The sequence below is a fragment of the Hemitrygon akajei genome, unplaced genomic scaffold (genome assembly GCF_048418815.1).
Source record: "Hemitrygon akajei unplaced genomic scaffold, sHemAka1.3 Scf000048, whole genome shotgun sequence".
Lineage (NCBI taxonomy): Eukaryota > Metazoa > Chordata > Chondrichthyes > Myliobatiformes > Dasyatidae > Hemitrygon > Hemitrygon akajei.
In genome coordinates, this window is record NW_027331934.1 from 5,584,993 (window position 1) to 5,610,498 (window position 25,506).

Consider the following 25,506-nt stretch of genomic DNA (forward strand, 5'->3'; position numbering starts at 1 on the left):
AGTCTTCAGTGATGGGAGATATACGGTGAGTTTCCTGTAGGGAACCCATACCATCCCGGGGGACGAGTCCGCTTGGCCCCTGGAGTGGCAGGGAGGGGTATACATGAGCCACCTCAGCTCCAGCTCTAGCGGGGTGGCGATCCTGTTGGCCTCGACCTTCCAGCCGGAAATGGTAAAAGCTCAGGATGTCGAGCCCGGCCACCTGCTCCATCTGGCTGTGCGCCTGGATGGTGAACCTCTGCATTTCATCAACGTGTATGCCCTGAGGGGCGGGGTGATGCGGATGCGCCTACTCCCTATTCCGTCAGCTGTCCACTCTACTGAGCTCCCTGGATCCTGGGGGTGGGGACTTCAAATGTACCTTCGAGGTGGAGAACCTCTGCAGTCTCCAGCGCGACACAGCGTCGGCAAAGAAGCTGAAGGAGTTAGTCGGCCCCTTTGACTTGGTGGACGCCTGGCGGGATCTACATCCTGACTCTGGAGCCTGCTCGAGAAGGTCTAGAGGGGGAGATTCCCGAATAGACCGCCTCTGTGTCTCTCAAGCGTACAGCTCCCCCGCGACGGCAACCTGCATGCGGCAAATGTCGTCCTCGAACCATCACCTTGTGTGGGTGGAATTTGCTCCTCTGCCCTCTGAGGTGGGGCCGGCTGGTGGAGTCGTGGCATCAGCGCCAGACTCCGGAGCGAAGGGGCCCGATTTCGAATCCAGACGGATCCTTTGCACGCTTAACTCGACCTCGTAAAAATAAAACTGCAGAATGCTATAGAAACGAAAAGATCGGTGCATAAAGCTTGTCATGACGGCGCCCGATGACTCCACTAGGAGTTAATGGTATTCTTCTTCTCCGGTTCCGGCACTGGCGCTGTAAGAACCAGCTGCTGAAGGACAGCCGGCTCCGCGTCTCGTTCCGAGCGTTCTAGGTCGCCTGGAGGAAAAGATGGTTAACTGTTTTTATGTCGCGAGTACACTAGTAGGTCGACAAAGAGGCGGGGCTCTGAGATAGAGCGGTTTGAGCGAGCTTTGCTGGACCTAGTGTATCGGAGAGGGTCGTGACTGTCACGTGACCGCACTGCCCACTATCCAGTCGGAAGCCACGTCACCTGCTAATCAAGGTTTGACCCCTCCTCGCCCATCAATACACTGTTACGAACCCGCAGGTTTCGTTCACTGTGGACTGTCACTTTAACAGAGCGCTTCAGTGAGGCAGGACTATGATGCTGTTCACTGACCGACTCGCAGCTTGTTTACCTTTAAAACAAGGACACAGACAGTCACCGTCAGAAGGAGAGAGAGAGAGAGAGAGAGAGAGAGAGAGAGAGAGAGAGAGAGAGAGAGAGAGAGAGAGAGAGAGAGAGAGAGAGAGAGAGAGAGAGAGAGAGAGAGAGAGAGAGAAAAAGAAAGAAACCTGGAAAAGGTAGCAGTTCCAGCTTGTCGAAGTTGGGAATTTGGAACTCTGCTACACCCACAAGGGTGGGGTGATCATCGATCCGGTGCACATCGGATGTGTGGCTGTCACTCCGTATAATCCAAAGGAGTGGATTTGGGAATGTCCTGTGGGGCGACTCGAAGTTACCCCTTGCCTGGGTGTGTGATGTGGTAACCCCTTGAAGACGGCATCCCTGTGACAGATCACTCTGGTGGTCATTCGTGTGTGGATTTGGAACGGCTCGACGGAGGATCTTCCACCACTGATGTTTATTAATTACCACCGTGGAACCCGTGGAATTCGGCGTAATTGCCTTCTCTCTACGTTTTACCCTGGATTACAATATCCCTCTCCCATCATTTACTCCGTGGATGAACTGAACTTCCATGCTTTCCCATCTCAAGACTCTAAGCCTTGTTCCGCCGAGCTCAATAGTTTGGGAGTTACATTTACACACACCTACACATAACACTGTTAACTTTTGTTTATCTTGGTTAAGTTGTTATATTATCAGTAGATACTAATAAAGATAGTGGTTTTAACATCCGGGCACTCCAGTGACCACTGCCGATGGTGCCGCTAAGCTGGGGACTCCCTGGACTTTGAACGGGACCCGCTGGGTTTGCGGCCACCGCGCCTACCCGTGGCTTCTCGCGAGCTGGTCCGGCTGTTGCTTTATGTGCCATATGTGCTGTCCTTCATCCACCCCCTGAACGATCTGGGGGAGCACCAGACACACAGCGGCCACCGGGACAAGTGGGCCATCACAGAGGTGGAGAGGTTCTGGATGATAGCCTCTCCCAGATACGGCACGGCCCAATTGCCCCGTGAGGTGATCCAGATGACCAGTGTGCTCGGGACGCTGGCCAACGAGACGGCAGTGACACTGCAACACACCGAAGATGCCCTCACCCGACGGCGGCAGAGCTGGCGGCCGCCAGGATGGTCACCCTGCAAAATCGACAAGCCCCGGATTACCTACTGGCGGCTGATGGTGGTACCTGTGCAATCATTGGTAAGGGGTACTGCACGTTTACCCCGGACGTGTGGATCAACATCACCCACTTGGCTGCTCACATTCGGGACTCGGTGGCTAAAATTCAAACATCGAGGGACCAGCTTCTCCTGCACGACACCTCATGGGGAAACTGGTGGCCGTTTGGGTCCCTGGGCAACTGTCACCCACTGGTCGATTGCATTCATTCTCGGTATCATCGCTGTGTGTATATTATGTTGTGCTTGCCAAACTATTCAGAGCACGTCCGCCTTTTTTCAGGCCTGTACAGTCACATACAGCGTTAACCTTAGAAATAGTTGAGTGTAAAACTTCCATTAAGATATATCACTTTCCTTCTCACTGTGTTACATGTAATGTTTGGCGAGTGGCGTGGATCCGAGTTATGGATTTTATTGGACGGGGTCGTGACTGTCACGTGACACCACTGCTCACTTCCTGGTCGGAAGGCACGACACCTGTCAATCAAGGTTTGACCCCTCCTCGCCGATCAATGCACACCCCAACATTGGCCCCTTTAATTAGCCTTGTACTTGGCCTCGAGCAATTGGCCTTTGTAATCGGCTTAACTCTGCTGGTACCGAGCCATTAGCCCCCCTGGGAATTACCGGGGCGGGACCCTCCAGCCCTGCTGCACTATAAAGGGTGCCACGTGTGCTGGACCCTTTCCCTTTGCCATCTCCGAGGGACCACCCTGCTTCACTCCAGGCTGAGAACCGTGGAATGGCGCTGGAAAACTTGTTGGTGAGCTGTGCATTGAGTAGGGTTGGGAGCGTCGATTAGTGTCCCGAATAGCACAAAGCCGAGCCTGCACTTGGTCAAGGTGTGGCGCATATCGCATTGGTTGTGTGGGTGTGTGCGTGTGTACTTTCTTCACAGGCGATTTTCCCACGTTCGATAGTAATTGTCCGTGTGTGTTTTATTGCCGATCCGATTTTCCCCCGACTGCTGTAAATTGTGTGCATGTTGCTTCAGTTGCCATTTTCCCACGTTTGCCTTCTGTAAATAAAATACTTTTCTACCAAGACTGTGTGTCCAAAGTCCTTGCCTTTGAGATCTACCGAATCTGTTTCCCCACTTACAACAATTGCTCAGCCAATTTAAATTTTCTACATTCATGCGATATGGGTGTTTAATCAGTTTGGCTTGACCAATATCTACGTCATGTACTGCGACCGTGGTTTCCTTGGGAACATCGAGAAATAAATCTTTAAACTTCAGAATTAATTCCTTCAGCTGTTGTTGTTGCTTTGGCTGCAGATGAGCCAACCCGTTATCAATGTTTTCTAGAACAACCGAGTTCATTAGCCTAACTGGGACCACGTTTGGCTTGTGAAAAGTCTCAGACGAGTCAATTGTTTCATTCTCAGGGTTACCAGATTCATATGTTTTGACAACAACACTCACAGACGGTGCCTGCTTGTCAAAATAAGGCTTTATCATATTTATCTGTACAACCTGTGTTAGTTTACATCAGTCGGGTGTTTCAATACTATAATTCACATAATTAATTTGAGAGACTATTTCATACGGTCTGTTGAATTTCGCCTGAAATGGATTCGTCAACATTGGAAATAAGACAAGCACCTTATCCCCCACCTGGTATTTTCTTTTGCAAGCCCGCTTATCAAACCAACACTTCATTTTGTTTAGAGAAATCTTTAAGTTTGTCTCGCTAGACTACAGGCTTGGTGTAGTTTATTTTTGAACTTCAAAACATAGTCTATCAAGTTAACATGTACATCCTCATCAATCCACTGTTCCATTAACAAGGGCAAAGGTCAACTCACTCTGTGACCAAATACAAGTTCAAATGGAGTAAAGCCCAGTGATTTTGTACCGACTCTCTTACTGCGAACAAAAGTAAATGTATTCCTTCATCCCAGTCTTTTCCATTTTCAACATTTTAATGTCATAATCATTGTTTTGAGGGTAGAATGAATTTTTTCTAAAGCCCGTTGTGATTCCGGTTGGTATGCAGACGATGTAATTTGTTTAGCTCCCAGTTCTTAAACTACCTGCTGGAATAATCCAGATGTAAAATTACTTCCGTGTTCAGACTGGATTTCTTTCGGCAAACCAGAAAAGGTAAAAAACTTGGCAAGAGCTTCGCCACAGTTTTAGCTTTAATATTTCTGAGAAGTATTGCCTCTGGGAATCTGGATGCAGTACACATAATAGTTAGCAGATATTGATGGCCAGCTTTAGTCTTTGGCAATGGGTCAACACAATCCACCATAAATTTTGAAAAGGGTTCACCGAATGCAGGTATAGACCACAGTGGGGCACTGGGGTGACCTGATTAGGTTTACCCACAACTTGATATGTGTGACAGGTTCTGCAAAAGCTCACAACATCTTTCCTCAGATTAGGCCAGTAGAACTATTTCATAATCCTGTTTACAGTTTTATTCACTCCAAAATGGCCACCTGAGGGCAGAAAGTTAAACTTTCAGCCCTATAAACTTTACGAACTACAACTTGGTGAACAATTGCCCATTCCTCACTCACTGGTATAGCAGGTGGCCTCTACTTCCGCATTAACACACCATCCTTGAGATAATACCCTAGTGGCACTTTCTTAATCTCATCATCTGAGAGAGCTGTTTCTTTTAAAGCTTCAATCTCGGGGTCTCGGTTCTGTTCTGCTATAAACTCATCTGCGTCGGCAGACTTTTTAGCCATACTTCACGTTACTGCGCAGGAAGGATAAATGTTGAAATCCATCTGTGGGTTGTCAGTGGTTGGCATAGTTGTTAACTGCACTGCAGGAACAACTTTACCATCTGCCAGGTCATTCCCTAACAACAAACTAACATCTTCCCCCAAATACGTCTTTATGTCATCAGGGATGCACCTTTTCAATTCTTCAATTAAAACCAATTCTTTCAAGCTGTTAAAATCATCAGTCACATTTTTACATGTGCACCAGTGGTCAAAACACACAAACTTCTCAGAAGCAAATTCCTTATAAGTCTGGTTCACAGATTTCCTCAGATTTCTAAACTTTTGCCTGTATGATTCTGGTGCAAATTCGTAAGCTTTGAGCACAGCCTGTTTCACTATGTCATAATCAGCTGCTTCATCAAGTTTCAAAGCAGAATAGGCTTGCTGAGCCTTCCCCTTAAATTACACTTTGTAAGAGAATAGGCCAACCCTCTTCTGGCCACTTTAAACTCTGAGCAACCTTCTCAAAATGCTGAAAGTATTTATCAACCTCTGCGTCATCAAATGGAGGGACCAATTTAACTTCCCAACTGGCCTCAAATTTATCACCAGAGACTAACGCTAGACTCTTTTGCTGCAACCTCTATCTTTTCCAGCTCGAACAGCTTCTGTCTTTCTGTTTCCTCCCTCTAATTTTCTGCCTCTTCTCTGTTTTTCTGCTTCTCGAGTCTCAAACTGCCTCTCCCTTTCTGCAGCCTCCAGCTTTAATTTTTCTCACTTGTACTGCTCAAGCTCACTAGGTTTACTTTCAGGAAAAACCTCCAACTCCTCCACTTTAAACACACCATCAAATTCATAATGTTCAGCTATTAGGCTCTGCAACTGTGCCATCCTCATTGTCAATTTCACCTTAGCAAGTTTTAACCTTCTAGCAAAGCTCAACAACTCAATCCTTCTGGCGTCCTCTAATGCCTCAGAGGTTGGTTATTCCAGACATCTATCAGCATCCATTGTTGCTGATTTTCCACACACAAATAAATCAAAAGGGATGAAATTGATAATTAATCAATATGCCCCAAAATCTGTTCATATCCAGGACACAGGCCCCAATTTTGTTACGAATCACAACGTTTTACAAACGAACCAGCAGCAATAGACTATACCTGGAGTCTGTTTTTGATGTTAAAACTATCTTTATTAGAACCTACTAGTAATTTAGTAACTTAAGTAAGATAAAAGTTAACAGTGTTATCTGTATGTATGTGTGTAAATAAAACTCACAAACTATTGAGCTCGGGGGAAACAAGACTTGGAGTATTGAGATGGCAAAGTATGAAAGTTCAGTTCAATCACGGAATAGGTGATGAGAGAGATATTTATAATCCAGGGTAAATGTTGAGAGAAGGCAATTATGTCGGATTCCACCGGTTCCATGGTGGTAAAACGAGAGAACAGTCACTGTAGATTTTATTTGTTGTCTTTCCAAACCCACATACGATTTATCACCGAAAGTGACTTGTCACAAGGGGATTCGTCTTCAAAAGAATTACCACACCACATCCAGGCAAGGGTTAACAAATCAGTGGTCTTCACAGGATACCCAAAATCAGATCCATTCCTATGGATCAAACGATGTGACAACCGCACATTCGATGTACGGTGAATCGATAAATAATCCACCCTTGTGGGCATAGGTAAGTTCCAAACAGTGACCCTTGGCCACTAGTTCACTTGTTTCAATCCTTCCATTTTGCCTCCTTCATCTCCGTCTGTCTCTGAGTGTCTGTGTCCTTGGTTAAAACTATACAAGCTGTGAGCGATGTAAACAAGCTGCAAGTCAGACTGATTCACCTTCTTAATCTCTCTCTCTTAAAATGACAGTCCATAGCAAATGAAACTTAGGGAATCATAACTATGGCCACTCCCCATTGTGAACTGACTGGTGAGCCAGTAGTTGGGGCGACTGAGTGAATCCCTTCCCACAGACTGAGCAGGTGAATGGCTTCTCCCCAGTGTGAACTCGCTGATGACTCTGTAGGTGGGATAACCGAGTGAATCTCTTCCCACATTCTGAGCAGGTGAACGGCTTCTCCCCAGTGTGAACTCGCTGATGATTCTGTAGGTTGAATGACCGAGTGAATCTCTTCCCACAGACTGAGCAGGTGAATGGCTTCTCCCCAGTGTGAACTTGCTGATGTTTCTGTTGGGTGGATGAATCAGTGAATCCCTTCCCACAGACTGAGCAGGTGAACGGCTTCTCCCCAGTGTGAATTCTTTGATGAATCTGCAGGTGGGCTGACTGAGTGAATCCCTTCCCACATTCTGAGCAGGTGAAGGGCCTCTCCCCAGTGTGAACTCGCTGATGATTCTGTAGGTTGGTTGATTGACTGAATCTCTTCCCACAGGCTGAGCAGGTGAACGGCTTCTCCCCAGTGTGAACTCGCTGATGTCTCTGTAGGTTGGATAAGTGAGTGAAGCTCTTCCCACAGGCTGAGCAAGTGAACGGCCTCTCCCCAGTATGAACTCGCTGGTGACTCTGTAGGTGGGATGACTGAGTAAATCCCTTCCCACAGACTGAGCAGGTGAATGGCTCTTCCCCAGTGTGAACTCGCTGATGTACCTGCAGGGTGGATGAATGAGTGAATCTCTTCCCACATTCTGAGCAGGTGAACGGCCTCTCCCCAGTGTGAACTCGCTGGTGTCTCTGTAGTTGGGACGACTCAGTGAATCTCTTCCCACATTCTGAGCAGCTGAATGGCTTCTCCCCAGTGTGAACTCGCTGGTGTTTCTGTAGGCTGGTTGAATCAGCGAAACTCCTCCCACATTCTGAGCAGGTGAATGGCTTCTCCCCAGTGTGAACTCGCTGATGTCTCTGCAAGTGGGCTGACTGAGTGAATCCCTTCCCACATTCTGAGCAGGTGAACAGCTTCTCCCCAGTGTGAACTCGCTGATGTCTCTGTAGGTGGGATGACACAGTGAATCCCTTCCCACATTCTGAGCAGGTGAATGGCTTCTCCCCAGTGTGAACTCGCTGATGACTCTGTAGGTGGGATGACACAGTGAATCCCTTCCCACATTCTGAACAGGTGAACGGCTTCTCCCCAGTGTGAACTCGCTGAAGACTCTTTAGGTGAGATGACACAGTGAATCTCTTCCCACATTCTGAGCAAGTGAACGGCTGCTCCCTGGTGTGAATTCGCTGGTGAGCCATTAGGTCAGATGACTGAGTGAATCCTTTCCCAGTAATACAGCAGCTGACCAGCCTCTGTCCAGTGTGGTGTGAACTGACTGGTGTGTCCCAGGAGGGAAAACTGAGGAATCCTTTCTCACACACAGAACAGGTGAATGGCCTTGCCTAGCGTGAACTTGCTGATGTACCTTCAGTTGAGATGACCGAGTGAATCACTCCCCACAGTCTGAGCAGGAAGGATGGTCGATTGAATCCCTTGCTCCACTTCTTGAATATCTAGACAGAGACAATAAAACTGGCGTGTCGTGTTTAAGCTTCCTGGAGACAAATTCCTTCTCGGTTTTAACCTGTAAAAGGATTTACAAAAACCATCAATGGGTTTAGGGCATTTCAGATGAGATTACATGATTTGCCAAGGTTTGATCTGGTATCACACCATTACAGTGAGGTTCAACCCAAGCTGGACAGAGATATATTATCTCCTGACTGGGCAGAGTGCTGGTATGTGGAATGACCATCAATTCTCTGATGCTCTTCCTGTCTCCATACGAATGGGACATTTCTGCCATCTCCAATTTGTACCCTCGCTCAGTTTGTCTCTCACCATTGGTATTATTCCCTGTTCCTGCTGAGCTGCATGGGTGCCTGGCCCCACAGTAACTGAAACAGTATCACATAAATTGTTTTTCTTGACGTGCAACTGGGATGTTCTTTTATGTATTATTAACTTAAAGTGCCACAGTTTTAATGCCAGATAAAAAATTCCTGCTGAGATGAATTGTTGGTCCACACGTCTGATAAAAGGACTTAGAGAGAATGTTTGTATTATTTCAGGTTCTTGTCACAGTCATAGAAAATTAAAACACTGAAACAGGCCCTTTAGGCCATCTAGTTTATGCCGAACTACTTAAATTGCCCACTCCCATACCCTTACCATCCAGGTACCTACACGAACCTCTTAAATGTTGAAATCGAGCTTGCATGCGCCACTTGTGCTGGCTGCTCATTCCACACACAGATGACTGTCTGTGTGAAGAAGTTTCCCCTCCTGTTCCCCTTAACGTTTCACCTTTCACCCTTAACCCATGGCCTCTGGTTGTAGTCCCATCCCATCTCAGTGGAGAAAGCCAGCTTGCATTTACACTATCTATGCCGCTCTATCAAAATCAAATCTCCCATCAATCTTCTACATTCCAACAAATAAAGTCCTGATCTGTTCAATCTTTCATTAAAACCCAAGTCCTCCAGACCTGTGAACATCCTTCTGAATTTTCTCTGAACTCGCTGAACCTCCTTTACATCTTTCCTGTAGGCAGGTGACCAAAACTGTACACAATACTCCAAATTAGGCCTCACCAATGTCTTCTGCAAGTGAACATAAAATCCATCTATTGTCAGTACTTTGGTTCATGAAGGCCAATGGGCTAAAATCTTTTTTTCTATCACTATCTAACTGTAATACCACTTTCAGTGAATTAAGGGCTTGTATTCCCAGGACCCTTTCTTCTACAACACTCCTCCGTGCCCGATCAGTCACTGTGAAAGACCTCCCTTTGTAGGTCAGACCAAAGTGCAACACCTCACACGTGTCTCCATTAAATTCCATTTTCCATTTCTCAAACCATTTTCCCAGCTGGTGCAGATCGCACTGCAAGCCATGATAATCTTCCTCACTGTCCACTACACCACCAGTCTTGGTGTCATCCACAAATTTGAAGATCCTGTTAACCACACTATCATCCAGATTACTGATATAGATGACAAACAACAACTGATCCAGCGCTGATCCCTGTGCAACCACTAGTCAGAGGCCTCCAGTCAGAGAGGCAACCACCTGCTACCACACTCTGGCTTCTCCCAAAGACAATGTCTCATCCGATTTACTATCTCATCTTGAACGCTGAGTGACTGAACCTTCTTGACCAACCTCCCATATGAGACTTTGTCAAGTGCCTTGCTAAAGTCCATGTAGACAACATCCACTGCCTTGCCTTCATCCACTTCCCTGATAACTTCCTCAAGAGACTCTGTGAGACTGGTTAGACATGACCTACCATGCACAAAGCCATGCTGTCTATACTTAATCAGTCCACATCTATCCAAATTCTTATATATCCGGTTCCTGCACATAATAACGTTCCAAGGACTTTCCTACTAGTGATGTCAAGCTCACCAATGTACAATTTCTCAGTTTATTTTTTACAGCCTTTCTTGAACAGCAGGAGAACATCGGCTGTCCTCCAATCCTCCAGTACATCACCTGTCACTTACGATTATTTAAATATCTATGCTTGTGCCCTGACAATTTCTGCACTTGTCCTCCGCAGGATCCTGGGGAACAACTTATCAGGCCCTGGGGATTGATCCACACTAACTTGCCGAAAGACAGCGAACACCACCACCTCTGTAATCTGTACAGGGTCCATGAAGTTGATGCTGCTTTACCTCACTTCTACAGACTCTGTGTCCATCTCCTGAGTCAACATGGATGCAAAAAAAATCTCCCACATCTATTTTGTCTCCTCATATGGATTACCTTTCTGATCTTGCAGAGGATTATTTTTTTTTTCCATTGCAATCTTTTCGCTCTTAACATATCTGCAGAATCGCTGAGGATTCTCATTCATCTTGTCTGCTGGGGCAAATTCATGCCTTCTTTTATTTCTTTCATAAGTGCTCACTTGAATTTCCTGTATTTCATAAGTACCCCATTTGTTCCTATCTGCCTGTACCTGGTATGCACCTCTTTTTTATTGATCTGGGAGAGGAAAGCCAAAGGAGTGATAGAGCTCAATGCTGGGAGGTTGGAGTGGTTGGGGGTGGGGGAGGTTAAACTAAAGTTGTAGGGGGAATGGGAGCCTGAATAACAGAACAGAGAGTGGAGAGGTTGTAGAGACAGATGTTGTTCAGTCCTCAGACAAAGTCAGGAATGAAAAAGTTGAGCATGGTGCAGTGAATATGCTGAGCCCTGTATATTTCAATACAAGGAGCAGCGTAGGAAAGGCGGATGTGTTCAGGGTATGGAACAACACCTGGAATTATGACACTAGGATCTGGCAACTGTGGACTAGGACAGGCTGCTTTATGGCAAAGGTGTGCTTGTTAAATGGGAGGCCTTCAAAGCAAAATTTTGAAAGTACAAAGTGTGTATCTCCTTGTCAGAATAAAAGGTAAAGATTTATTTATTTTATTTCTTATGTGTTCTCTTGCATTTCTTATACTCCATAAGAACCTACCTGCATATCCCTGTTATGCAACTCCATTTTGTGCTTCACCAGGGTCCCAATATCTCTTGGAAAAAAAAGGTTCCCTACAGTTTCTAAGAAATGCAAGAGGACACATAAGACATAAATCAGGATGGCTAAAAGAAGGCATGAGGTTGCCATCACAGAAAAGGTGAAGGATAATCCTCAGGGATTCTAGTGACAGATTAAGAGCAAAAGGATTGCAAGGCACAAAGTTGGTCCTCTGGAAGCCCGGAATGGCAATCCACGTGTGGAAACAAAGCAGATGGGGGAGATCTTAAATATTTTTTCATCTCTATTCACTCTGGAGATGGACAAAGGGTCTATGGGAGTGTAGAAAAGCGGCATTAAAATCGTGGACCCTGTACAGTTTAAAGAAGAGAAGTTATTTTGCTGTTCAACATTGAACACCACACATAGAAATCTACAGCCTATTCCTGGCCATTCAGCCTACAATGTTGTACCAACCATGTAGCTTACCCTAGAAACTGTCCAGATTTCCAATAGTGCATAGCCCTCTATTTTTCTAAGCTCCACGGACCTATCTAACAGGCTGTTAAAAGACCCTATTATATCTGCCTTGACCACCGCAACTGGCAGTGGATTTCATGCACGCACCACTCTCTGTATAAAAAAACTTACCACTGACAACCGTTTGGTATCTATTTCCAAGCATCTTAAATCTATGTCCTTTCATGTTAACCATTTCAGCCCTGTGGAAAAAACCTCTGGCTATCCACACATTCAATACCCCTCATCATCTTATACGCCTAAAAAAGGCTTTAAATATAAGCACAGAAATTATACATTGCTTTGAGGATTTGTTAGAAGTATAGAAAATCATGAGGGTATAGATAGGGTAAATGCAAGAAACTTTTTCCACTGAGGTTGGGTGGGATGACAACCAGAGGTCATGGGTAAGTGGGGAAGGTGAAAATTTAATGGGAACATTTGGAAAAGCTCTTTACTGAAATGGTCGTGAGAGTCTGAAATGAGATGCCAGCACTGGTGCTGAATATGAGCTCGGTTTCACAATTCAGAGAAGTTTGATAGGTACCTGAATGGTAGAGGTATGAAGGGCAATGGTCCCAGTGCAGGTAGTTACATTAGACAGCTTAAATGCTTTTTCCAGCATTGACTGCATGGGCCAAATAGCCCATTTCTGTACTGAACTTCTCCATGTTTCTATGACAGAGAAGCTGTCCAAACTTGCTAGGAAGGAAAAGTTAGGAGTGACAATGGAGCAGCAATGGCTGGAGTTTCTGGAGCTGGGAGCTGAGTGATCGATACATCCCAAAGGAGTAGAAGCATTAGAAAGGCAGGAGGACACAACTGTGGTTAAAATGAGAAGCCAAAGCCAACATAAAAGCCAAAGAGAGGGCAAACAAAAGAGCAAAAACTATTCAGAAACTTTTAGAAACCAACAGAAGACAACAAAAAAAAAAGTCAGATGAGCTCAGTGAGTGCAATTATGATTAGTCATCCTTAATGGGTCTTGGTAGCACCCACAGTCTGAGACATGTCGAGGAACAAAATATCCGAGCTCTCAATATCTCTTGAAATCCAAGGTTCACTGTACCAGTTACCTTTCAGCTTTTATTTTGGCAGGCACATACACATTCTACACCCTCAAAATTTCACTTTTGAAGGCCTCCCACTTACAGGTACTCCTTTGCCAGGAAACAACCTGTCCCAAACCACACTTGTCATAATCTTTCTGATACTATCAAAATTGACCTTTCTCCAATTTAGACTCTCAACCCGTGGTCCAGACCTCTCTTTTTCCATATTTACTTTGAATCTCATGGCATTATAATCAGGAATTTCTGTCCCCACCCTGGATCATTTCCCAAAAGCTCATTGCACACTTCTACACCGGAAGTTTTATGTACTGATTAAGGCACATTTGACAAACTCTACCCCATTTAGTCCTTCTACAGTATAGGAGGCCCAGTCAGTATATGGAAAGTTAAAATCACTTACTGAATCAGCATTTGTTAATTGGCATGGACTGCGATCTCTCTACAAATTTGTTCCTCTAAATCCCTCAGACTGTTGGGTGCAACAAAGTCCCAATAATGGCTACAATATCATAATTCCCTGTCCTGAGCTCATCGGGCTTTCCTACGATGCTTGCATTGTGATATACACAGCTCAGCACATTCATCGCACCATGCTCAACCATTTGATTGCTGACTCTGTCTGCGGTCTGAACAACATCTGACTGGTATCAAGAAAACAAACTCTCCCTCGTTGTCACACAAAAACAAATGAGCTGATTGTGGACGACAGGAGGAATGGAGACAGGATAACCCCTATTGACATCAATGGATCTGCGGTTAAGAAGGTGAACAGCTTTAAGTTCCTCGGCATAAACGTCACCAAACATCTCACATGGTCTGTATGTACCGGCTGTGTTGTGAAAAGAGCATAGCAGCACCTCTTTCACCTCAGATGTCTCTTTAACCTAAGGACTTTCTAGAGGAACACAATTGAGAGCATCCTGACTGGCTGCATCACTGCCTGGTATGGGAAGTGTCCTTCCCTTAATTGCAGGAAACGGCAGAGAGTGGTGCAGACAGCCCAGCGCATCTGTAGATGTGAAATCCTCACACTATTCAGGACATTTACACAGACAGGTGTGTAAAAAGAGCCCAAAGGATATTAGGGAACCAATTCACCACAACCACAAACTGTTCCTGCTGCTACCATCCAGGAAACGGTACCACAGCAAAAGGACCAACAGCTCCTGGGACATCATCTTCCACCAGGCCATCAGACTGATTAATTCATGCAGATACAATTGCATTTCTATGTTATATTGACTGTCCTATGTACAAACTATCTATTATAAATTACACATTGCACATTTAGAAGGAGATGTAATGTAAAGTTTTCTACCCCTCATGTTTATGAAGTATTTATGTAATAAAGTCAATTCAATTCCATTCACCCTCTTCACTATCTGTTCTGTCATTGTGGCTCTCATTCTCTCTACAACTTATTTTAACCATATCACCCCCACCACCACGCTACATCTAGCAAGCCTAAGATATTGGTCGCCTTTTGTTCTGTCCGGCTAACTAACGAATCCCCTATCACCCCTTTGATTTTCCTCTGCCAGGTAATTCCCCCGACAACGCTTTCTAAAGTGGTCTACCTGTTGTTGTGGGGGATGGCCACAAGATTATTCAATGATGGCCATTTAACCTCATTCCCCTTCCTGACTCTCACCCAGTTTCCTGTGCCCTGCACCTTGGGTGTAACTCACCTCACTTCATGTCACATCCATCACCCCCTCCAACTGCCGGATGATCCGGAATTCATCTACTTCAAGTTCCAACACCTTAAAGTGCCGGGTTACAAGCTGCAGCTGGATGCACATCTTCTAGGTGAGGGTATTGGGGACACTGGAGGTCTCCCCTCCTTCCCTCCAATATCTCCTCTAATTTGTAATAACCAGTGTGCACATACATCTTGTACTGTGAATTTTGTAGCCAGTGACAACATGTGCACAGTGAATTTTATACAGAGAGGTATTCATCTTAACAGCTAGCAAATCACTGTCGATAGGAACTTTGATCTCCTCTGGGTTTGATCCAGTTCACCTGCACTCTCACACAACCTATGTAGCAGGCCTGTAACCGGTAATGAAGGATTTTCTCACCAAAGCTTTTGCATATTGTCCATATGTGGTTTGCTTGCTAAATTATGTTTAAAAAGTCAGATTTCCAAATATCACTCCACTTCTTCCCACTTGCAAATTCTCCAGCAACTTTTGCATCACTACAATGCACACAGGTATCACCAGTTTCTGTATTCTACATAAATATTTCCCCTGAAGTCTCCCCCAAGTGACTGACAGTGATGGTAATGGCAATGAATATGAAGGGAAGGGCAGTAGTCTGTCTCATTGGAGTCTGGCACATTTGTGATGTGAAAGCTACTTGTTGCCCAGGACAAAGGTGTTTGATATTATTATGTACCCGGAGAGAATGGGACAAAACATATTCTCACCGGTAGAAAAGTCCAGAACAAGAACACACACAAAATGCTGGAGGAACTCAGCAGGCCAGGCAGCATCTATGGAAACGTGTACTAAAGCTGAGTTCATCCAGCAATTTGTGTTGCTTGGATTTCCAGCATCTGCAGATTTTCTCTTGTTAGTGATTGGAGGAAGAACAAAGGTGATTTTCTCAACTGGTGATGTAAAAGATTTTGTTCCCTTTCTCCCAGTTCCAAATCATTGCGTTTAGATAGCTGGAGCTCAGCTCTGTCTGAGAGATCCATCGGTTCCCATTCCCTCATCAGCCGGAAGCTCCCCAGGGCCCGCGGGGCTGAGAGAGAGGGGAGAGAGCAGGAATGTCCCGGGATTGCGATCACGGTGTCCGGATTTCACAGGAATCGTCCCTCAGTCGCTGTTTAAGATAAAAACATAGAGAATCGCTCTTACCTGCACCCGGTATTTGCAAGGCCTTCTGTGTACTGTGCGCATGGGTAATACTTGGGGACGTCAGCAACCCTGACGCTTACGCATTTGTTCAGTGCTTCAGCGCAAGCGAAATTTTAAATGCACTGCCTTATGGGTAATCACACTGCCATTAAAGATTTCTGCAGGCACTGGTTCAATATACATACCTCATTTTTTTCGTGTGTGTATAGAAAAATCTGCATGCGTTTTAACGCAGAAAGCGGCTCCCATAAACAATATACTCAATATCAACGTGTATCCAATGCCAAAGTAAAATGCAGATATAAAACACAGGAGATTCTGCAGTTGCTGGAAATACAGAGACGCACACACACACACACACACACACACAAAACGCTGGAGGAACGCTGCAGTTCAGGCAGCAACTAAGCAGCGGAGTACACAGGCTAGGCATGCTGAAGGGGCTCTGTCTAAACGTTTTCTATTTATTCATCTCCAAAATTTCTGCCTGATCTGTTGATTTCCACCAGTGTTTTTCAGAAATTAACCACATTTTTTTCGGTCAACCAGTTTCCAAATGTTTCTGATCTTTGTTTTGTAGCCACATCCTGCTGGTCTGATTCCTCCTCCTCCTCGTAAACTCTAGACCCCATCTCTCTCTGGAGCCCCAAAGCCTGACTCAGTCTGGCAACTCTTTGGTTTCTGACTCTGCACCATCGAAGATTCACTCGCTAGTCTGCTGTCAGACTTTAGAGGGGCATTGTGTTACGAGACCGCAGGTTCGTTTACTCTGAATGTTGCTTTAAGTGCCTGAGTGAGGCGAGATATTGACGTCAGACACAAGCGACTGCAGCCTGCTTCAGACTTGAGAGAGAGAGAGAGAGTGAGGGAGAGCGGGAAAGAGAGGGAGAGAGAGAGTGGGAGACTTCAGCTTGTCACTGCTATGCTCAGAAGATTGGGTTGATCATCGGCACGCAGTGCACAACGGATGTGTGACTGTCACTTCGTATCCTGTGGTATCACTTTTGTTGGCCCTTACCCGGAATCGGGGTGTTCTGTGGTAACCACTTGAAGACGATATTCCTGTGACTGTCACCTGGTGATATTTCTAAGTGGATTTCGGAACTAATCGACGGATAAGATCTTCGGCGACTGTTATTTCGTTTACCCAGCGAGGAATGTGTGTGGAATTCTTCGTAATTGCCTTCTCTCTACATGTTGGTGTGGATTTACAAATCTCTCCTCTCACTCAATTATTCCGTGGATTACTGAACTTTTCTACTTTACCATCTTAAGACTTTAAGCATTGTTTCCCAAGCTTGATAGTTTGGGAGCTATATATACGCACAACACAGTTAACTTCTGTTTATTTCGTTTGATCTTTTATAGTTGGAGCAGATACTAATGAAGATAGTGGTTTAACATCAAAACCAGACTCCGTTAGTGATCTGTTGCTGCTGGTACGTAACAATTACAACAGCCCAGCTGTCTGAGGCACAGTCCTTTAAAATTGGTGAAAATGACACAAAACGTTGAAAAGAGCAGGGAAGGAGTTTAACTAACTTCGTCCAGAGCCCTGAAGAACGTCACAACCACAGTGAGCTCGTCGTCTTATTCAGCCCGGAGAAAATCATGCAGGAAATTCATGCAGGTGTATAGGATGATGAACTGCAGAATTTGACAGTAACAGTCCCTCATAAACCTGCAGCTGCCTTCAGTCACCGTGATGGTGAAACATTTAACACGGAGCTGATTTGAATTTCCTCCCTGATGTGAAGTTGCTGGTGTTGCAGCAGCTGGGATGATTGAGTAAAACTCTTTGCTCACTCCGGACAGAAATGTGGCCTCTATTTATTGTGAACTCACTGGAGCATCACAAGGTGGGTTAACCGAATGAGTCTCTTCGCACACACGGAGCAGGTGAACGGCCGCTTCCCAGTGCGAAGCCGTTGGTGTATCTGCGATGGCCGACTGAATCCCTTCCAAAATGAGAGCCAGTGAATGACGTCACCGTACTATGACGTCATGGCGATGTATACAATCAGATCACGGACATGGGCACGGGCACGTGCTCGCGCTCTCCTTGTCGCGAGTGGGGCGCGGTCTTCTCCAGCATCTCCGCCTCCACATTCAAGGTTCTACTGCTACCACAGAGACAACAAATTTCATGGCATATGCCGGTGCTATTAAACCTGATTCTGATATTGATATGGGAGACCCACCACCGGTCACCTGATCCCAGTTACCGCAGATCGTAATGTGAGATTGAAGCATTTTCCATTTATTTGTATTCCACAGAAATGACAACAGTTAAGTTTCCTTCTGAGGTTCCAGAGCAGAAGCTCAAACTGTCTAATATTTCCACACAATACAAATGGGGAATTTGTTTATTCTCATCATGTACTGAGCTACAGTGAAAATCTTGCCTGACGGACCATCCACACAGATCGATACATTACGACAGTACATTGAGCTGATATACAACAAAATAATCACTGTAACAAAGCATTATGGCTGCCGAGAAAGTACAGTGCAGATAGACACATGGTGCAGGGTCACATCGAGTTACATTGTGAGGTCGAGTCCATTTTATCATTCATTTGGCTTATAACCACAGACAGGAAGCCATCCTTCACCCTGGTGTTACGCGCTTCAAGGCTTTTGTATCTCTCTGCCAATGTGGGAGCAGGTTTGCAGCAAGAATGTCCAGGTTATGAGGTTCTTTGTGTACATGCCCTGCTTTTCCGAGGGAGGGGAAGTGTAGGAAGAGTCCATGGAGCGGAGGCTTGTTTCTCTGATGTTATCTGTTCTCCATAGTTCTCTGCAGTTCCTTTCAGTCATGGGCAGAGCAGTAGCCATACGAAGGCGTGAGGTATCGACAAGAAGCTCAGAGACATCGGCCTTCACCCTGCTTTGTGTAGCTGGATCCTGGACTTCCTGTCTGATCGCCGGCAGGTGGTAAGAGTGGGCTCCATCTCCTCTCTCTCTCTGACCCTCAGGGACACATAACCCACAGGGTTGTCTCTTTGTCCCCCTCCTTTACTCTCTGTGCACCCATGACACTGTGTTGCCACCCACAGCTCCAATCTGCTAATGAAATTTGCTGACAACACTACATTGATTGGCCTAATCTCAAATAATAACTTTCAATCGATCAAATGCCTCCTGACAAGGCTCGGTCCAAACAAACTTTTCACCCTTCTTCAGGAGAATGTTCAGAGGAAGAGCGTTAGCAGCAAAGTTCTTACACAACTTACGGTAACATCCATCCATTCCCAGAAACCCTCTAAGAGCCTTCTTAGCTGACAGAATAGGAACTTGAGAAATTGCCTGGACTTTTGCCCGAACAGGAGCCAACTTGCTTTGACCAACAACATAGCCAAGACAGGTCACAGTGGCATGGCCAAATTGACTCTTAGCTAACTGTAAAGTTGTCCTGAGAAAGTCTCTCAAACGGCTTCTCAACTGCAGAGATCTGCTTTTCCCAAGTGTCACTCCCTGTGACTAAGTCATCAGTACAGACATCTGTGTGTTCTAACCCTCGAATTACAGAATCAATCATTCTCTGGAATGATTCTAGACCATTTTTCCTTCCAAAAGACAAAACATTGTATTCATACAACCCAGATGGTGTCACAAATGCAGAAATTTCTCTGCCTCTGTCCATCAATGGAACACACCAATACCCTTTCAACAGATCGATCTTTGTAAGAAATTTAGCTTTTCCAACCTTATTGATGCAATCATCCACCCTAGGGATAGGATCGGATTCGGTTTTTGTTACTGCATTTACCTTCCCATAATCAGTGCAAAATCTAACACTACCATCAGGTTAAGGCACAATAACGCAGGGTGAGCTCCAATCTGATGCTGCAGGACTAATAATACCATTTTCAGCATCTATTCCATTCCTTGCTCAGCCAATTTACACTTTTCGACGTTCATGCAATATGGGTGTTCTTTAATCGGTTTGACTTGACCAATATCTACATCATGTACTACGACCGTGGTTTGCATGGGAACATCGGGAAATAAACCTTTAAACTTCAGAATTAATTCCTTCAGCTGTTGTTGCTTTGGCTGCAGATGAGTTTTTCTGCCTCCTCTCTGATTTTCAGCCTCTATAGCCTCAAACTGCCTCTGCCTTTCCGCAGCCTCCATCTTTAATTTTTCTCACTCGTACTGGAGCTCAAGCTCACTAGGTTTACTTGCAGGAAACACCTCCAACTCCTCCACTTTAAACACACCCTCAGATACATAATGTTCAGCTGTTATCCTCTGCATCTGTGCCCTGCTCATTGTCAATTTCAACATAGCAAGTTTTAACCTTCTAGCAAGACTCAACAACTCAATCCATCTGGCATCCTCTAATGCCTCAGAGGTTGCCGCTTCCAAACAATAATCAGCATCCGCTGCTGATTTTCCACACACAAATCAATCAAAAGGGACTTCCCCAATGAAATCGATAATTAATGACTACGCCCCCATACCTGTTCATATCCCGGATGCAGGCCCCAATTTTGTTATGAATCGTAAAGCTTTAGAAACGAATCAGCACCAATAGACTACACCTGGAACAACACACACAAAATGCTGGTGGAACACAGCAGGCCAGGCAGCATCTATAAGGAGAAGCACTGTCGACGTTTCAGGCCAAGACCCTTCGTCAGGACTGCCTGAGACTGCCTGACGAAGGGTCTTGGCCTGAAACGTTGACAGTGCTTCTCCTTATAGATGCTGCCTGGCCTGCTGTGTTCCACCAGCATTTTGTGTGTGTTTGAATTTCCAGCATCTGCAGATTTCCTCGTGGAGTCTACACCTGGAGTCTGTTTTTGATGTTAAAACTATCTTTATTAGAATCTACTTGTAATATAGTAACTTAATCAAGATAAACAAAAGTTAACAGTGTTATGTGTATATATGTGTGTAAATATAAATCCAAAACTATTGAGCTTGGGGGAAACAACGTCTGGAGTCTTGAGATGGTAAATTATGAAAGTTCAGTTCAACCACAGAACAGGTGATGAGAGAGATATTTGTAATCCAGGGTAAATGTCAAGGGAAGGCAATTATGTTGAATTCCACATATTCCATGGTGGTAAAACAAGAGAACAGTCACTGTAGATTTTATCTGTCATCCTTCCAAATCCACCTACTAATTATCACGCAAAGTGACTTGTCACAAGGCGTATTGTCTTCAAATGAATTACCACACCACACCCAGGCAAGGGTTAACACATCAGTGGTCTTCATAGGATACCCCAAATCAGATCCACTCCTATCGATTAAAAGAGGTGACAACCACACCTTCGATGTACGCTGAATCGATAATTAACCCACACTTGTGGGCATAGGAAAATTCCAAACAGTGACCCTTGGCACCTATTTCCCTTGTTTCGATCCTTCCATTTTTCCTCATTCATCTCCATCTAACTCTGAGTGTCTGTGTCCTCAGTTAAAAATAAACAAGCTAGGAGTGATGTAAACAAGCTGCAAGTCAGACTGATTCACCTTCTTAATCTCTCTCTCTTAAAATGACAGTCCACAGCAAACAAAACCTAGGGATTCATAACAACTGACTGGTGTGCCAGTAGTTGGGATGACTGAGTGAATCCTTTCCCGCATTCTCAGCAGGTAAATGGCTCCTCTCCAGTGTGAACTCGCTGATGTCTCTGTAGTGTGGAAGAGCGAGTGAATCTCTTCCCACATTCTGAGCAGATGAATGGCCTCTCTCCAGTGTGAACTCGCTGGTGTTCCAGAAGGTGGGATGACAGAGTGAACCGTTTCCCACATTCTGTGCAATTGAACAACTTCTCACCGGTGTGAACACGTTCATGTCTCAGTAGGGTGGAAGATTGAGTGAATCTCTTCCCACATTCTGAGCAGGTGAACAGCTTCTTCCCATTGTGAACTCGCTGATGTCTCTGGAGTTGGGATGACTGAGTAAATCTCTTCCCACATTCTGAACAGGTGAATGGCTTCTCCCCAGTGTGAACTCGCTGGTGTTTCTGTAGGGTGGATGGATCAGTGAATCTCTTCCCACAGAATGAGCAGGTGAACGGCTTCTCCCCAGTGTGAACTCGCTGAGGACTCAGTAGTTGGGATGACTGTGTAAATCTCTTCCCACATTCTGAACAGGTGAACGGCTTCTCCCCAGTGTGAACTCGCTGAGTGTTTCTGACCCATTTCTGTCAGGATTTAGCCTTTTCTATTTCTCTGAGCTGCTCGTAAATGTGTACAGTTCAGTTAAGCTTCACTCCACAATTTCAAAAGCAACAACCCAGTCAGTCAAATAGTTCCACACAATTAAAATAGTTTATTACATCATTTTAATTTTGTACTATTTATATAATTTAACTATGTGATATTTATATTCTTATTTTAAATCACAATTGTTAAAATCTATTGTTATGAATTAGATTCTACTGCTGTCGCAGGGACAACAAATTTCATGTCATATGCCGGTGCTATTAAACCTGATTCTGATATTGATATGGGAGACTCACCACCGGTCACCTGATCCCAGTTACCGCAGATCGTAATGAGAGATTCAAGGCTTTTCTATTTATTTGCATTCCTCAGAAATGACAACATTTCAGTTTCCTTCTGAGGTTCCAGAGCAGAAGCTCAGTCTGTCTGATATTTCCACACAATTAAAATGGGGAAATTTGTTTATTATCATCACGTACTGAGCTACAGTGAAAATCTTGCCTGATCTACCATCCACACAGATAGAAACATTACAACAGTACATTGAGCTGATATACGACAGAACAATAACTGTAACAAAGCATTATGGCTGCAGAGAAAGTGCAGTGCAGATAGACATATGGTGCAGGGTCACGTCGAGTTACATTGTGAGGCCGAGTCCATTTTATCATTCATTTGGCTTATAACCACAGATAGGAAACCGTCCTTCAGCCGGGTGTTACCCGCTTTAAGGCTTTTGTATCTCTTCCCCGATGGGGGAGCGGGTTTGCAGCAAGAATGTCCAGGTTGTGAGGATCTTTGAGTACATGGCCTGCTTTTCCGAGGGAGGGGAAGTGTAGGAAGAGTCCATGGAGTGGAGGCTTGTTTCTCTGATGTTCTCTGCTCTCCAAAGTTCTCTGCAGTTCCTTGAAGTCATGGGCAGAGCAGTAGCCATACAAAGGTGTGAAGTATTGACAAGGAGCTCAGAGACCTCGGCCTTCACCCTGCCTTGTGTAGATGGATCCTGGACTTCCTGTCAGATCGCCAGCAGGAAGTAAGAGTGGGCTCCATCTCCTCTGTCTCTCTGACCCTCAGGACACATAACCCACAGGGTTGTCTCTTTGGCCCTCTAATTTACTTTCTGTGCACCCATGACTTGTGTTGCCACCCACAGCTCCAATCTACTAATTAAATTTGCTGACAGCACTACATTGATTGGCCTAATCTCAAATAATAACTTTCAATCGATCAAATGCCTCCTGACAGGGCTCAGTCCAGACAAACTTTTCACCCTTCTTCAGGAGATTAGTCAGAGGAAGAGCGATAGCAGCAAAGTTCTTACAGAACTTACGGTAATATCCATCCATTCCCAGAAACCTTCTAAGAGCCATCTTACCAGTCAGTATAGGAACTTGAAAAATTGCCTGGACTTTTGCCCGAACAGGAGCCAACTTGCTTTGACCTACAACATAGCCAAGACAGGTCACAGTGGCATGGCCATATTCACTCTTAACCAAGTTAACTGTAAGGCTGGCCTGGGAAAGACTGTCAAACAGCTTTTCTACTGCAGAGATATGCTCTTCCCAAGTGTCACTCCCTGTGACTAAGTCATCAATATAGGCATCTGTGTGTTCCATCCCTCGAATTACAGAATCAATTATTCTATGGAATGTTACTGGAGCATTTTTCCTTCCAAAAGGCAAAACACTGTATTCACACAACCCAGATGTTGTCACAAATGCAGAAATTTCTCTCCCTCTGTCCATCAATGGAACACACCAATACCCTTTCAACAGATCTATCTTTGTAAGAAATTAGCTATTCCAACCTTATCGATGCAATCATCTACCCTAGGGATGGGATAGGCATCTGTTTTTGTTACTGCATTTACCTTCCTATAATCAGTGCAAAATCTAACACTACCGTCAGGTTTGGGCACAATAACGCAGGGTGAGCTCCAATCTGATGTTGCAGGACTAATAATAACATTTTAAGCATATATTCAATTCCTTGCTCAGCTAATTTACACTTTTCTACGTTCATGCAATATGGGTGTTGCTTAATCAGTTTGGCTTGACCAATATCTACATCATGTACTGCGACCGTGGTTTCCTTGGGAACATCGGGAAATAAATCTTTAAACTTCAGAATTAATTCCTTCAGCTGTTGTTGTTGCTTTGGCTGCAGATGAGCCAACTTGTTATCAATATTTTCTGGAACAACCGAGTTCATTAGCCTAACTGGGACCACGTTTGGCTTGTGAAAAGTCTCAGACGAGTCAATTGTTTCATTCTCAGGGTTACCAGATTCATATGTTTTGACAACAACACTCACAGATGGTGACTGCTTGACAAAATAAAGCTTTATTTATCTGTACCACCTGTGTTAGTTTACGTCGGTCGGGTGTTTTAATAACATAATTCACATCATTAATTTGAGAGACTATTTCATACGGTCTATTGCATTTCACCTGAATGCAGGTATAAACCACAGGTATGGGCCAGCACAATCCACTATAAATGTTAAAAAGGGTTCACCGAATGCGGGTTTAGACCACAGTGGGGCCACTGGGGTGACCTGATTAGGTTTACCCACAACTTAACAAGTGTGACAGCTTCTGCGAAAGGTCACAACACCTTTCCTCAAATTAGGCCAGTAGAATTATTTCATAATCCTGTTTACAGTTTTATTCACTCCAAAATATCGACCTAAGGGCATATTGTGGGCCAAAGTTAAAACTTCAGCCCTATAAACATTAGGAACTACAACTTTGTGAACAATTGCCCATTCCTCACTCGCTGGTATAGCAGGTGGCCTCCACTTCCTCATTAACACTCCATCCTTGAGATAATACCCTACTGGCACTTTCTTAATCTCATCATCTGAGAGAGCTGTTTCTTTCAAAGCTTCACTCTCAGGGTCTCGGTTCTCTTCTGCTATAAGCTCCTTCCTAGACAGGGATAAATTTTTCTCATCAGACTTACAACCTGAACCCTGTTGAAACAATGAAGGCAGAAATTCCCTGACAAGTTATCATAACCTGAATCCCGATTTTGGCTATCATGGGTATCAGAATCATGCTGCACAGAACCGTCTGTGTCGGCAGACTTTTTAGCCATACTTCGAGTTACTGCGCAGGAAGGATAAATGCTAAAATCCATCTGTGGGTCGACAGCGGTTGGCTTAGTTGTCAACTGCACTGCAGGAAAAACTTTACCATCTGCCAGGTCATTCCCTAACAGCAAAGTAACATCTTCCACCGGTAAACTGGAGCATAATCCGGTCTTAACAGGTCCTGAAACCAACCCTGACTGTAAAGTTACCTTGTACAACGTCACAGAA

General features: G+C 44.8%; 1 protein-coding gene across 1 annotated transcript in view; it reads right to left on the minus strand.

The window, feature by feature from the left end:
- LOC140720895 (uncharacterized) overlaps positions 1 to 25,506 on the minus strand; it is a 222,558-nt gene that overhangs the window by 192,469 nt on the left and 4,583 nt on the right. Inside the window, 5 exon segments of the mRNA XM_073035741.1 lie at positions 52 to 262; positions 362 to 484; positions 2,196 to 2,378; positions 2,976 to 3,171; positions 7,022 to 8,270. Coding sequence (XP_072891842.1) covers positions 52 to 262; positions 362 to 484; positions 2,196 to 2,378; positions 2,976 to 3,171; positions 7,022 to 8,270 — 1,962 coding nt within the window.